The sequence below is a fragment of the Meleagris gallopavo genome, chromosome 6 (assembly GCF_905368555.1).
Source record: "Meleagris gallopavo chromosome 6, MGAL_WU_HG_1.1, whole genome shotgun sequence".
Lineage (NCBI taxonomy): Eukaryota > Metazoa > Chordata > Aves > Galliformes > Phasianidae > Meleagris > Meleagris gallopavo.
The window spans coordinates 33,457,020-33,470,074 of record NC_139409.1 but is presented as its reverse complement, the minus strand read 5'-3'; the positions used below and the strand labels follow the sequence as shown (position 1 = coordinate 33,470,074).

Sequence of the window (13,055 nt, the reverse complement as noted above, 5' to 3'; positions counted from 1 at the left end):
GTTCAAAGGCCCAAACTCTCTATGCTCAGATTTCACGGGCAGCTTGGAGGACCTATATGTAGAAATCACAACACAAACCGAGGCTTAACACCAGAGGAAAACGTATTTCCAAGCAGAAATCAATCAACACTAACTCACATCATCCTAATCTATAATAAAGCAAACAAATGTGTTTATTATGAAACGAGGTAACTTGTTTGAGCAGTAAGGAAAGTTCATCTGCGTTTCAGCTGGCAATCTGGGCATTCCAACCTTTGCCCATGGTAAATCCAATTCATTTCCTACTTCTGAAACGTTCTTGCTATCAAGTAAACATGTAGGTCATAACAAAGATGTAGCTTCCTGCCCCAGGGCTGTGGGGAAATACACCACTGTATTTTTTTCTGCATGATCGCATAAACTTATAACCCAGTGGCCTCAGGGCAGAAAATATACACCTAAAGAAAGCACATGCAACATCGCTAGCTTGCAGAACAGCCAATCTACTGTTCTCAAACACAACACAGGCAGCCCTTCAACAAGCTAGGAAAAGACAGGGTAACCTTGGCCACTACGTTCAGTAGCAGAAACAAGAAATAAGATAGATACTTCAATCATCCATTACATGGTTTCTCCCTGTGAAGAAGAAAGCTTTATCTAGCTTTCACTTGTGGCAAACCTCACGCACCCAGATAAAGCAGATTCCTTCGCCCTGCATTAATTTAGATTGAGGTTTGCACAGCGTCATCCTTCTTCATAAGGGTCATTTGGTTGAAAGGGAATCGTGGGATCATTAAGGTTGGAAAAGACCTCTAAGGTCACGGAGTCCAAGCACCGACCCACCCCCTCCATGCCTACTGACCACATCCCTCAGTGCCACATCCACGCTGTCCTCGAACACCTCCAGAGACGGTGACTGCACCACCTCCCCGGGCAGCCTGTGCCACTGCCTTGCAACTCTTCTGGAGAAGAATTTTTTTTTTCTAACGTCAGCGTGGTTATCAAAAGATAAAGCGTTGACGGAGACGGACCATTTCTGGAGGCAGAACAGCTGCTGAGCCCACCACAGCAGCAGCAGCTGCAGCGGCACAGGGACACGGAGCTCAGAGCTCACGGCATGAAAGCAAGCGTGAGGCTTCAAAATATGCCCCAGCACCGACGTGAAACGGGCGAAAACAAACACATACAACTTTAGATCAAACGGATCCAGGACTTGATTTCTCACCGACGATGGGGAAATGACTAATAACACTGCAACCCGCACGGAAACCGAGAACGGTTGCTCCCGCCGCACAGATACCACAACATAAGGGTATTTACTAATGAAGAAACCCACGCCTGGTGCCTCGCTGTCTGATTCCCCTCTCAGAGCCCCGAAGGCGTGAAGGGGAAGAGCGGCAGGAATGCCGCCTGCCTCACGCTCGCCGCCCGGCCGCACCTCGGCTCAGCCCTAGGTGGGATCGGCAGCGCCCTCCCACTCGCACAGCAAGGCGCGGCTGACACCGTGTCTCCCCAGAAGATCGGACCCCGCCGTTGGCGAGGGACAGGGACTCACCGCTCAGGTAGTTGGTCCACTTGTACAGCACGCCCTCCATGGCGATCGGCCCCCGCCCCCATGCAGCGCGGCCGGCCCCCGGCGCGTTCACGCCGTTCGCCGCTGCCCGCCGCCGCCGCTTCTGCCGGCACCCAGGGCCATAGCGGCGCGCCGCCCGCCCTGCGCGGCCCGGCCCCCGCCGCCGTGCCAGCCCTCTGCCACGCTTCTGGCGCAGAGTGCGTCCAAAGAACCACTCCTCAGCGCTACGATTGCGTAAAACATTCCAAGAATCGCAACTCCGCCTGACGAGGACGCGAAAGGAGGAGGGAGCGGGCGCAGCACGCCCGAAGCAGGTGGCCTCTCGCAGCCAATGGGAACACGTTCTTCGTGACGGCACTGCCCAATCGGAGGCCGGCAGGAGCCGGCTCTATTGTGCGGACTCTCCGGCTCGCTAGCGTTCGCTTCCTGGAGCTCAGGACCCGCCCCCTTCGCTTAGCGACCCTCTCGCGGAGCGCCGCTTCCGATTGGGCAAACCGAGCCTCAGAAAAGGCAGCCAATGGGCGACTGCTTCTGCTCGAGCTGAGCCAATCAGAGGACGTGCTTCCCACTAGTCCCGGCCGGCACGAAGTCGAAGACTGCCGGCCGCGAGGGCCGCTGCCACGTCTGCGGGCTGGCCGGGCCGGGCGGCCGCCGTGCTGCCAGCAGTTGGCGGGCCATGGTGGGCTCGCGGCGCTGAGACGGGCGCTGGGTCCAGCGGCGAGGCGGAATGGCGGCGCTGCGGGCCGCCCTGCTGGGCGTCCTGCTGGGTTGCGCGGCCGCGGCCCTCATCCCCGCGGCCGACGTGAAGGTGGAGGTGCTGCAGAAGCCGTTCCTGTGCCACCGGAGGACCAAGTGGGGGGACATGATGCTGGTGCACTACGAGGGCTTCCTGCAGAGCGACGGCTCCATGTTCCACTCCACGTGAGTCTCGCGGGGCGAGCTTTGTGGACAGGATATATATATATATATATATACGTATACATATATGTCTATATGTGCACGGGTATATGTGTGCCCCTGTAAGTGTGCGGTGCAAGAGGATGAAACAAGCTAGGTGAGAGCTTTGCTATCACCTCAGCGCTACGAGCCAGGAAGCTTGCATCGCTGGCAGACACTGCTGCCTTTTAGATCCTGATGTGCTGTAAGTGATGTTCCTTACCCGGCCCAGACACATCGCATTCTGAGGGCAACTGCGATGCAAATACGAGGAGGAGCCTGCAAAGCACTTGCTAATGGTGCCTTTCCTGTAAAGCAATGGGGTGCTAACAGCGGGAGACGACGAGATGCCCGCGAGGCCGCAGGCTGCACTGGAATCACTTGTGGAACTCATTTTAAATAGCAACTAAAACAGACAACGTTTTGCATGTTCGCGGTCCTGCAAATGCAAATTAAAATCTCACTAATTTTCTCTTGTAGTTAACCCGCCTCTCTCAAAGGAGTTGTAGTGACGCTTTAAGTTTTTGCTGCTGACTAACTCCTGTAAGTGCTCTTATTTCGTGTTGGGCACCTTTCCTGCATGACTGGGAAATGCAACTTTGGGCTGTAGTTAAAACTCCGTGCCTGTCAATAGAATGGAAGTGGTTGTGTTGTACCACCTGGTTACATTTGGAAACGGGGTTGTCTGCCTGTTTTAAGTGTTCTGCATGCATTTATTTCTCTTTTTCTAGGCATCTGTTGTGTAGTCGTTTTTTCTTCCACTGGCTTTTTCAGAAGAGATGTGACTGACTCTTCTAAGCATGTTACAAGGTATATTGCAGTCATGGCCAAGCTGATTTGTGACTTGTGATTTACAGAGAGCGTACATAGCCTTGAACATGACTTCCAAGCACAAATGCCTTTCTAGTCTGATCAGTTTCAAAGCAAAATAAATGATCAGGAAAGTGAAGACAAGGATCCAGGTTGCTCAGCGTTGTCATGAGTGCACCCTGTATGTGCTGTTTCATTCCTTTGCAGTTCTTAAGGCTCCTTGTCATGCAAAACATAACTTCTAAGGACTTCTAAAAGTTTAGAACTTTCTTTTAAGAAATACCAGGATACCATATAAGCTTTCATTTTTTTTATTTTTTTTTTATTGCATAAGTGTGAGCATCTTCCGTCTGTCCCATTTGCCTCTTATGGAACTTGCTGTTTAAAGATTAAGTGTTTTATTCCATTCTTTTCCAGTCACAAACATAACAATGGGCAACCTATGTGGTTTACACTTGGCATAAGAGAAGCCATCAAAGGCTGGGACAAAGGTTTGAAGGACATGTGTGTGGGAGAGAAGCGGAAGCTAACTATTCCACCAGCCCTTGCTTATGGAAAGGAAGGGAAAGGTAAAATGCCTGAACTCCTTCTCTTGCTTAAACTGTTTTTAATCTCTATTAATTTTACTGTTTTTGACCGAAGAGGTTAGCAAGTTTTCCATGTTGATATCATTAATTAAGGGAAATTATTGGAGTGGGGTGCTCTTTCTCGAAAACTTGTTTTCTGTAGAAAATACTCATTAAGTGTCTAAAGTGGTGAATGAAGGAGAAGAATTCATGGCAGCAGCTGTGCTGTACATTCTGAGTGTTACTTCTGTTAGTGCTGAGCTCAGCAGTGCTCTGCTTTATTATTTATTTTCAGTCAAGCTTCAAGTGGTTACTGTAGTTAACGCTTTGGCTGTTGCATCTGTGTTTGTGATAATAATTCTATGAATGTGCATGTGCAAGCCTCGCTCTTTTTTTGTGGGTTTCTTCTAGGAAGCTGAGGAACCTCCAGTTCTGCTCATCCTATTATGTTCTTAAATGTTTCAATGAAAACTCACCATTTATTTCTCCACATGGGGCACTTCATTCTTTCCCTCTTACAGCTTTGGGCAGCTGAGCCTGTTACCCAAAATAAGATATGTGGGAACATTAGCAGGCAAGCTGGTATCTATCAAAAATGTACTGAATGATGTGCAGGCAGATAAAAGCATGGCTTGTAATGTTTTCTCTCAACCTGTGTGCTGCTGGCAGTACTTTTCTCCCCTTTCAAACGTTTTCAGACAAACCCTTCTTTTAATGAGAAGGTCAAGACTGGAATGTGTGGTTAAATGAGTGACAGTTTAAATGATGCAGGAATGTTACTTTTTCTGCTTTATGCAGGGCACAGCTGTAAATTTTTTTCTACAAAAACAAATACTAAATGCTGTAGAGCTCACCTGGTAATTACAGGCCTAATTGCCTTCACTGAAGGCTAACTGTAGTGCTTCACATATTAAAGGCTTGCAAGCCTCACTTATATTTAATGCAAGAAGGCTGAACTAGTAAACACTGCTAGCTGCTGTGCTTTGGGAAAACACTGAAGTATTTGAACATACGAACCTTATGTTGCTGTGCTGTTGAAGACAGAATTCTGTTTTCTTTATACTTTCCACTGAACGCACAGGAGTTCACTAGCTTCCCACCTGGTGTCTTTCTTTCTCTCTGCCCTGAATGATGAGTCACATGCCTTATTCTGCAACTCTCAGGAAAAAAAATTACCTATATTCCAAACCCCAGGCAGGCCACTGTGGCCTGTATTTCCAGAAGATTCTGTACATTTATTCATCCTGGAGATCTATAAGCTTGTTAAATATATTCTGAACTGTAGCAACAAACATCACGGCTTCCAGACAGTTAAGTGAGGATTAATTTTCTCCTTATTATTTCAAGGCATGCAAGTATTTTTGGAGTGCTTCTATCCAATATAGAAATAGAGAGGTTAAATAGGACCAAATGTCAGAGGAGCAAAGTTCAGTGCTAAATAGTCTTTGACAGTAGCATCAGCCATTAGGGTGAGGATGTATCATGCTATTGAAAAAGCCAGAGACTGATACACTCCAAGGATGGTAATAATTAAATGTTCTCTGGCACTATCAGAAAATTATTAATGTATTGACTTGCATCAAAATGGAGTGATGTTAATAACCTTATGAGCTGGCTTATGTGCCCAGTTTCTGCTGTGTGTTTGGAAGTAGTTCAGTGCTTTTTGTGCCACAATTCAGAGACAGCCATAGGATACTGACGGCATTGCTGCCTTTCTGCTTTTCTTGTCAAGAAGTGCCAGGATACCACCTACAGAAGTAGCATTCAGTCCATCTGATGCACTACCTTCTTGCCTTGCTGTCCATTGGTCTGAGCTATGTACTGAAACAGTGACCACCTGACTTTATGGTCTGTTTCACTGCTTTCTGCTCAGACTTGGTCTGGCTCTATGTATGAAAAAGTGGTTCAAGAATCTTGTCTCATAAGTCTATGATGACAGTTACTGAATAGAAACTCACAAGAATACATGCTAGCCTTCAACAAAGCTGGTTCCATCTAAACTTGCACATGTGCTGCAAGGGCTGCTCAGGGTCTGAGCTACAATCTAAAATGGTTGTACTTAGTACTGTTACAGGTGCTCATTCATTTTGGCTCAAAATGCAGGTTACTTTGAAATAGTGGGGATTACTCTGAAGCATGTGGCTTTTATGGTGCACTAAGTGTGTATCTTCTTAACTTCTTTCTATGTTTACTGTTCTGCGCAGGAAAAATTCCACCTGAGAGCACACTGATCTTCAATATTGACCTTCTAGAAATTAGGAATGGACCCAGGTCTCATGAGTCGTTTCAAGAGATGGATCTTAATGATGACTGGAAGCTGTCCAAGCAAGAGGTGAGTGGGTTACTTTTCTTGCAAGCAAACTTAACAGAATTATGTAGTAAAAATGAAAAGATAAGGTAAAGCTTGGAAGCTTAACTTTCAATAAAACTAAGCTAAAGATGCACAGCTATGCTGTACCAAGCTGAGCCTTGGATCTTGAGCTGCTGAACTGGGGAGTTTACAAGTGGACTTTGCAAGCTGCGGCATAGGCATGTTATGGAAGTGTGCCCCACACTTATGGAAAACTTGATGAAATAAAATGTCTTAGAAATAAAACTTCAAGGTTTGGTTGTGGTTTTTTTTTTTTTTTTTTTTAGTTGCTGCTTTACTAATAAACTGGATTTTGAAGATCACCTACTGTAGAGCAGTCCTGTTTTGTAGCTTTCACTGCCTGAAGAACATCTATGGAGCACTAGTCTGCATTATTCTTCTTGTAGCCTTTTATTTTCAGGCTTCTGTTTTTACAGTATGTGGATGCTATCCATGAGAAGTTAGGATAAACCACTAAATTCATCAAATCGCCAAGACTAGGAAAGATCACCAAGGTCATCTAGTCCAACTGTCCACCTACCACCAATATTTCTTCACTAAACCATGTCCCTTAGTAATATGTCTAAAGATTGCTTGAGAACTTCCAGGGATAGTGACTTAACCACCTCCCTGGGCACCCATTCCAGCGCCATTTTTTATTTGGGACTGGTTCAGTTTGCCAGTCCCTAGGAGGGTTATCTTTTGTAATGCACAGCGGCTAAGCAGTGTCGGTGTTTCCAACATGCATATTAGAAACATGAGTAATGGCCATAACACAGACTGGAATGTGAAATGAATAAAACAGACCTGAAATGTGACCCATTTATCTTCCTGTTAACAGTCCACTCTTGCAGTTTCTGTTAAACAGGTTCTATCTATGTAACAAAGTGTTGCTATTAATATTCTGATAGAAAGCTTTGTGATTTAGAACACTTAGGCTCTTGGTAGTTAAACTCAGTAAAAATTGCTTGCCATTAGTAAATGGCTTGGTATACATAACTGTTCCAGGGCTCCATTCAAAAACTGCCTTGAGTCTATTTGCCCTTCAAAGCCTTGAGATTTCTAGTAATACATTGTAATGTGTTGCCGTTAGAGCAGTAAATGTAAAGATTATGGATAGATTTCTGTATCATCTTGGGGTTACTGTTTGGATTTACATCTGCTAGTTTGACAAATTGCTAAGATGTGAGAACGCTGTTTTTAGTTTCTGACCAATTGGTAGCTATAATTTCTGCCTACCTGTTCATACTTTACTACATAGACATCAGATGACATGCTTTCCTGGCACAATTTTCAGTCATACAATAAAGCCATGGCAACTAGTTTGCTAGCTTTATTGTCTTTCATCACCAAACAGGGCCAAAGAATCTAGTTAGACAAGTTTTATTCTATTGGTGGCATAGGAAGAAAGAGTTGGGATGGTAGTATTAAACCATTAATAGCTACCTGTCTCTTACATTCCAGTAATCAATTATTTTCTTAAACATGAAGACAGTAACTCTCAACTTTTGTCTAATAGGTGAAAATTTACCTGAAGAAAGAATTTGAGAAGCATGGAGCAGTGGTAAATGACACCCAGCATGATGCTTTGGTTGAAGACATATTTGATAAAGAAGATGAAGACAGTGATGGGTTTATATCTGCAAGGGAATTCACATACAAGCATGATGAGCTGTAGAAAAAGGATGACATAATTTTTTTGACACAAATGACAATGACTTAGACTGTCTGGTTCTCTTGTCGTCTTGACTCTGTGTGTTGGAGTTGACAGCTGCCACTGGCGGAAGAGAAACGATAAAACAAACCCACACTTTTTTATATTAAAAGAGAATTTCTGTTCTTTATGTAAAAAAAAAAAAAAATATTTTAAACTATTTGTAAGTTTGAAATTGTACTTACTGTTGTGCAACGAAGACTTGCACATTTTGTGTTTTTTAATTTTGTATTAACTTATTTTTTCAGAAATGAAACAAGGTTTCCAGGTATCAAACATCTTGGAAAATCAAAATCCGGTACAGTGCCTTTCTGAGCTTCATTTCTTCAGATCATATTCAGTGACTTTTACATATGACTTTTAGTCTCACTTAATCAGTTATTTGACCTTCTTTCTTATATGTTGCTGCTTGTAAAGCAGCGAGCTGGCATTGCTTGCTTTCTGCAGATTTTGAAAAGTTATACGAGAAAGCATCAACACCTTGTAAGACAGCTGAGAAAGTGATACAAAGCTGAATGAGAAGAATGGCTGTCCTATGCTGATTCTGATTTTCTGAAGGGAGAATACCAAAACTGTTTGCATCACTAAAGAAAAAAAAAACAGAAAAGTTGGAGTTAAATACCAGACCTTCTCATTTTCATATTAGCAGTGTTCTAGAAGATAATGTACTGTTTTCCAAATAGCAGTTTTGTTGTTCTGCAGAGGCAGTGTCCTTCACTTCCTTACATGCATTGTTTTGTGAAGAAATTACATTTTCTTCACCTCAGGTGTTGAGAGACAGCTAAAGAAAAAATTTAGCAATTTTTTTTTCCCCATTTTCAGAAAGGAGGGAGCATGCTAACATGCAGGTCAGTATGACCTGAAGAACACTTTGTGTTGCTTGCCAGCTTTGCTACTGCCTGAATTGTAGAATTTGTCTTGTTTTTTACACCTTTGCTGTATTTTCACCGGTAGCACAAAAGTTATCTGAGTCTTAAGTAATAAAGTGACTTTTTTAAAAAAGAAGAAATGTGAGGTAAACGTTCTGCTGCTGCATCTTTATGGGGTGGAGATGATGAGGATTTCAGCACTGTCTTGTGTGTTTGAACCCTCTGTAGAGAGGAAAAAGCTTAGATTTCATCCATGGGCCTGAATGAGTGGATGAGGTATCTCTTAGAAGAATTTAGCCTTTATTCTTCCAGCTCTAAAATGGGTTTTTGAACAGAATACTTGGATTTAAAAATACTGCCATGGGCTTTGTAGGGACATGAGGTAAACTGAATTGTATAAAATCAGTACTGCTGCATTATCCTAAGGCCAGGGGGAGGGGGGGGATTGCATTCAAGATTCTCAATTAGCTTGACAAAAATTTTCTCTGCAATCTAGCGTTGCATGTAAGTATTAGAAGACTGCTTTATTATAGACAGTAAGAATTTCTGTACAGTGATTGTGCTACATGAAGATATGCAGGGGTGGAGTTTCTGTGTTCCAGCATTTGGTATTTTATGGCATGTGGCTTACACAATGTGGAGTTTTTGTTTTAAACAGCTTTTTTTCCCCCTCCTTCACAATGTCTAGTTTTCTTGAACCTATTTATTCTTTAGTTCTGTGGCAGTCACAGTAGAATGGCATAGGATGCTACTTCCAGTTGTTCTTATGCTTGTTGCCTGTCCTGGTTCTTGTGAGGAAATAATGAACAAATCATCTTACCAGTCATGAGTTTACGTAAACTTTTTTTTTTCCCTTATTGCTCTAGAAAATTCGTCTTGCCTGACATTGTTTGTGTGCTGAGCATCTTGATTTCTCCTACGGTCACCAGAGCACTAGGCACTTGAGAGTAATTCATCGCATTTATATTGTTCACGTTCTGTTAGGGTAGGTGCCATATCAATTAGAGGTACCTGTCTTTCCCCATTAACTACATGGGGAGAATAGACAATTCTTGCATCCAAGGCCAAGAATGTCTAATGGGTTATAAAGTTGACTCTTAAGGCAGTACTGCTTAAGATTCAGGATCTGGTTGGTAACAGTCAACCAAACAGAATTACGATGTGTATGCTGCTGGGAAGAGTAGAATTGAGACTTGGAATGGGTACGTCAGGCTTTTAGATCATGTGCAGAATTTAGCATGCTCACTGAACATCTGGCTGGGAAATGAAAGCATAAAAGCATGAAATAAAACTTGACCCTGATTACTGGCCAAATACTTAAAATTTGAGCTTTTTTAATGGATACCAACCTACCTCTTTGGTGAAGGCCAAATGTTTTGCTTGTATTCAGTAGGAGTTTGGAGTCGGTGAATACTGTGAAATATGCATTATCTTCTGTTTAGATTTTTAAAATATTTCATAAAAATAACTTATACATAAAAGTAAACATATACTGTAGACAATTAATGCCAGCAGAGTATTAAAGCTGCAAGGCCAAGATGATTTATTTGGTGTGCTGTGCATAGATTTATGCAGAGTGAATGGGTTTTAATGCTTTTCTTGGTAGCTATGTTGCATTTCTGAGATTGAACTTAAAATTTTTTTAAAAGTGCAAAATCAGCAGCAGATTTCAGAAGCTGCTGCAACTTCATTACCATTTGCTGTCATTCAAGTCCTTCTGTGAAAATGAAGAGATTTCTTAGGAAATAACTGCCTGTCTTACCCTCAGCTGCGTCTGGCTGTTAATCCCTGGGGCATGCTGCTGCAGTGTCAGCAGGAGCCAGCTAGCTACCTACAGGAGAGCAGAGATGAGCAGCTGCTCTTTCTCTGATGGGAGAAGAGGTATTGGAACTTCAGTAGCACTCAGCAACTGGCTTCTGTGCAAACTGCAAGCTCTATTTCCATGAAGAAACAAACCTTTGCTGCTTGTCTGTAAGGTGCCGCACTTGAAAAAGTGGAGATGGCTCAACAGTGTTGTGAGCATGTACTGGATTGTTCGTCTTGCAGCCTGTAGCCTTCTTCCCGCATTTCTTGTTCTCTGGTTACAGAGAAAAACACTTTTTTTTTTTTTTTTTTTTTTTTTTTTCCCCACATACAGCAGTCTGTCATTCAGAGCTATGACCTAGCAATTACAATAGGAGTTGCTGTTTTGTGTACTTCAGAGCTCCTTTTATTTGAGTATCCTTGATAAGCCTTGCAGTGACACAAGAAGGCTTTTGGCAAAGCTTCAGGAACGGTGTTTACAGTCTGAGTGTTTTCTGAAGCTTTCTTCTCTGAAATCAACTGACACGGTAAATGGTGTTGAAGCTAAAGGAAATTGCTTTATTGGATTTCAAGTCTTTGCTTTTTAATACCTTATGTCTGTGCTATCAACAACATTTCTGATATTGAGGTGTTTATGATGGGGTCATAAAACTGCAGTGTGAAGTACATATTGCACTGCTATGATAATTTATTGTTCATGATACTTAGAACAAAAATGATCTATGGCATGTTTGAGAATTCCACGTAAAAATAGGTGTTATAAGTCAACCATTAAATTACAAGTGTTTTTGTCATATGTGCTCTCCAAACACAGTCTCTTGATCCAGAGATGTCAGCCTGAAATGGCAGGTATCAGCAGGGTGGAGAGAGCTCTCTGCTTTGGGATGTTAATGGGAAAAGGAGTGAAGCTAGAGCAAGTGTGATAAGGCACAGTAGAGTGATTTGAGAAATGCAGAAGGCTTTGTTTCCTCAATCCTTTGGCATCTGATTCCTTGGCAGAAAGCACTGGCAGCCACTGCTACAGGTAGTGCGCATTGAAAGGCAGCGGGTTCCTGATCTGACTTGGGTTAGAAATCGCTGCTTCGGCCGATTCTTTTTGTGGGTTCTACTCCTACCACGAAGTTTAATTCACACTTTCAAGGTTCATTAAAGAATATTCAGAATAGTTATTCTGAGTTTAATGTTGTCTTGAAAGTACTTCAGCCTCATTGTAAAGCTTTTGAAAAAGCAAAAACAAACCATGAAATAGAGCCAAAACAAACTTCTTATTTTCATCTAATCCTGGATAATTTTAGCTTTTCCTGAAAGCCAATCATAATGCTTATGTTCTGTGCCCTACTTTTCTCCTGGTGTTCAAGAAAAACAACTGTGACATAATGATCTTTCTTTAGCTATCCTGCTTCTGCTCTTATATCTGTGCTTGATTATGTCCAGTTTTTCTCGGGAAGTTAACTAAGAAGCTCAGTAAGAAGCTGCAGGGACAAAGACATCCGTGCTTAGCTTTCCCAACCTGCAATGAGCTCAGATGGGAAGATCTGTCATTGCATAATTTTAATTCCCAGAGCTTCCAGAGTTCCAAAAGTTGAGTGGTTTAGCTTTTACTTGATTTAGAAGCCTTGTGTTATTTTCTATCCTGAATGATATTTAAAAAAACAAACAAACAAAAAAAAACAACTTAATTTAGCTGAGAAATTTGCCACTAAGATATATGATAAACTGAAACTTCAGCATGTCAGGCAGATTATTTTGTGCAAGGTTTCTGAATACCCTGTTCTTGACGGAGGGTGAGAGTTTGTCCAGAGGCATGTGTCCTCTACTAGAGAAACAACAAAATCTCTGAAGGCTTACATTAAAAGCTTGCTGGCTTATTATTTACTAACTGGAATCTTTTTCATAATGTTGTTAGTAACACATCATGTATGTAGGAGGGATTTTAAGCAGATGTGCTGTGTATTCCTCAGCTCTGTCCTTGCGAAGGGCTGGACTGAGCCGTAAGTGGAAACCAGGGAAAGTGATGTTCTGGAGCTTTTGCACATGTACGCATGTTCGTTGTGGAGGTGGTTGCTTTATTTTCTTGTAACTGCTCTGCATCTTGACTAGGTAAACAATGAACAAAGACACTTGAAAAAATATTAGGGTTTATTTGGCTGCTGAAATCTGGTGTAGCCAACGCTTCAGAGCTTCTCAAATTTCATTTATGCTTTCCTCTAATTTAAAAATTCTGAGGCTGTTCCTACTACTGAGAGCTGCTCTTTATATTAGCTATGATGCTTCTAATTTCTAGTTTGTGTTGTGACGTGCTTAAGGAGATTAAATGATGCAGGATAATTGATTTCTCATCTGAGAGTCAGACTGAAAGCATTAAATCAATTCTGTCCTCTTACATTTTGTTGCCACTGAAATTTCTTTAAAGGAGCTGATGTTTCTTTCCCAGACTAATAAACTAGGTAATACC

The 13,055-nt window shown here is 42.5% G+C and overlaps 2 protein-coding genes across 8 annotated transcripts in view; one reads left to right on the top strand and one right to left on the bottom strand.

Annotated features, from left to right (window-relative positions):
• PLEKHA8 (pleckstrin homology domain containing A8) overlaps positions 1-1,807 on the bottom strand; it is a 29,846-nt gene extending 28,039 nt beyond the window's left edge. For 6 of the 7 annotated variants that reach the window (XR_014883931.1, XR_014883932.1, XR_014883930.1 and 3 more), the window contains exon 1: positions 1,535-1,807. Coding sequence is in view for 3 of the 7 variants with exons in the window: in XM_085226280.1 (XP_085082406.1) it covers positions 1,535-1,574 (40 nt within the window). In the remaining 4 variants the exon portion in view is untranslated. The remainder of the gene's footprint in view (positions 1-1,534) is intronic. The other variant, XM_085226279.1, reaches the window with a different exon arrangement.
• Positions 1,808-2,095: 288 nt separating this feature from the next.
• On the top strand, positions 2,096-8,937 carry FKBP14 (FKBP prolyl isomerase 14). Its single transcript, XM_010712834.4, has 4 exons — positions 2,096-2,473; positions 3,716-3,867; positions 6,069-6,196; positions 7,734-8,937. The coding sequence occupies exons 1-4, from the start codon at positions 2,280-2,282 to the stop codon at positions 7,890-7,892; spliced, it is 633 nt and encodes a 210-aa protein (XP_010711136.1). The 5' UTR covers positions 2,096-2,279; the 3' UTR covers positions 7,893-8,937.
• Positions 8,938-13,055: the final 4,118 nt, after the last annotated feature.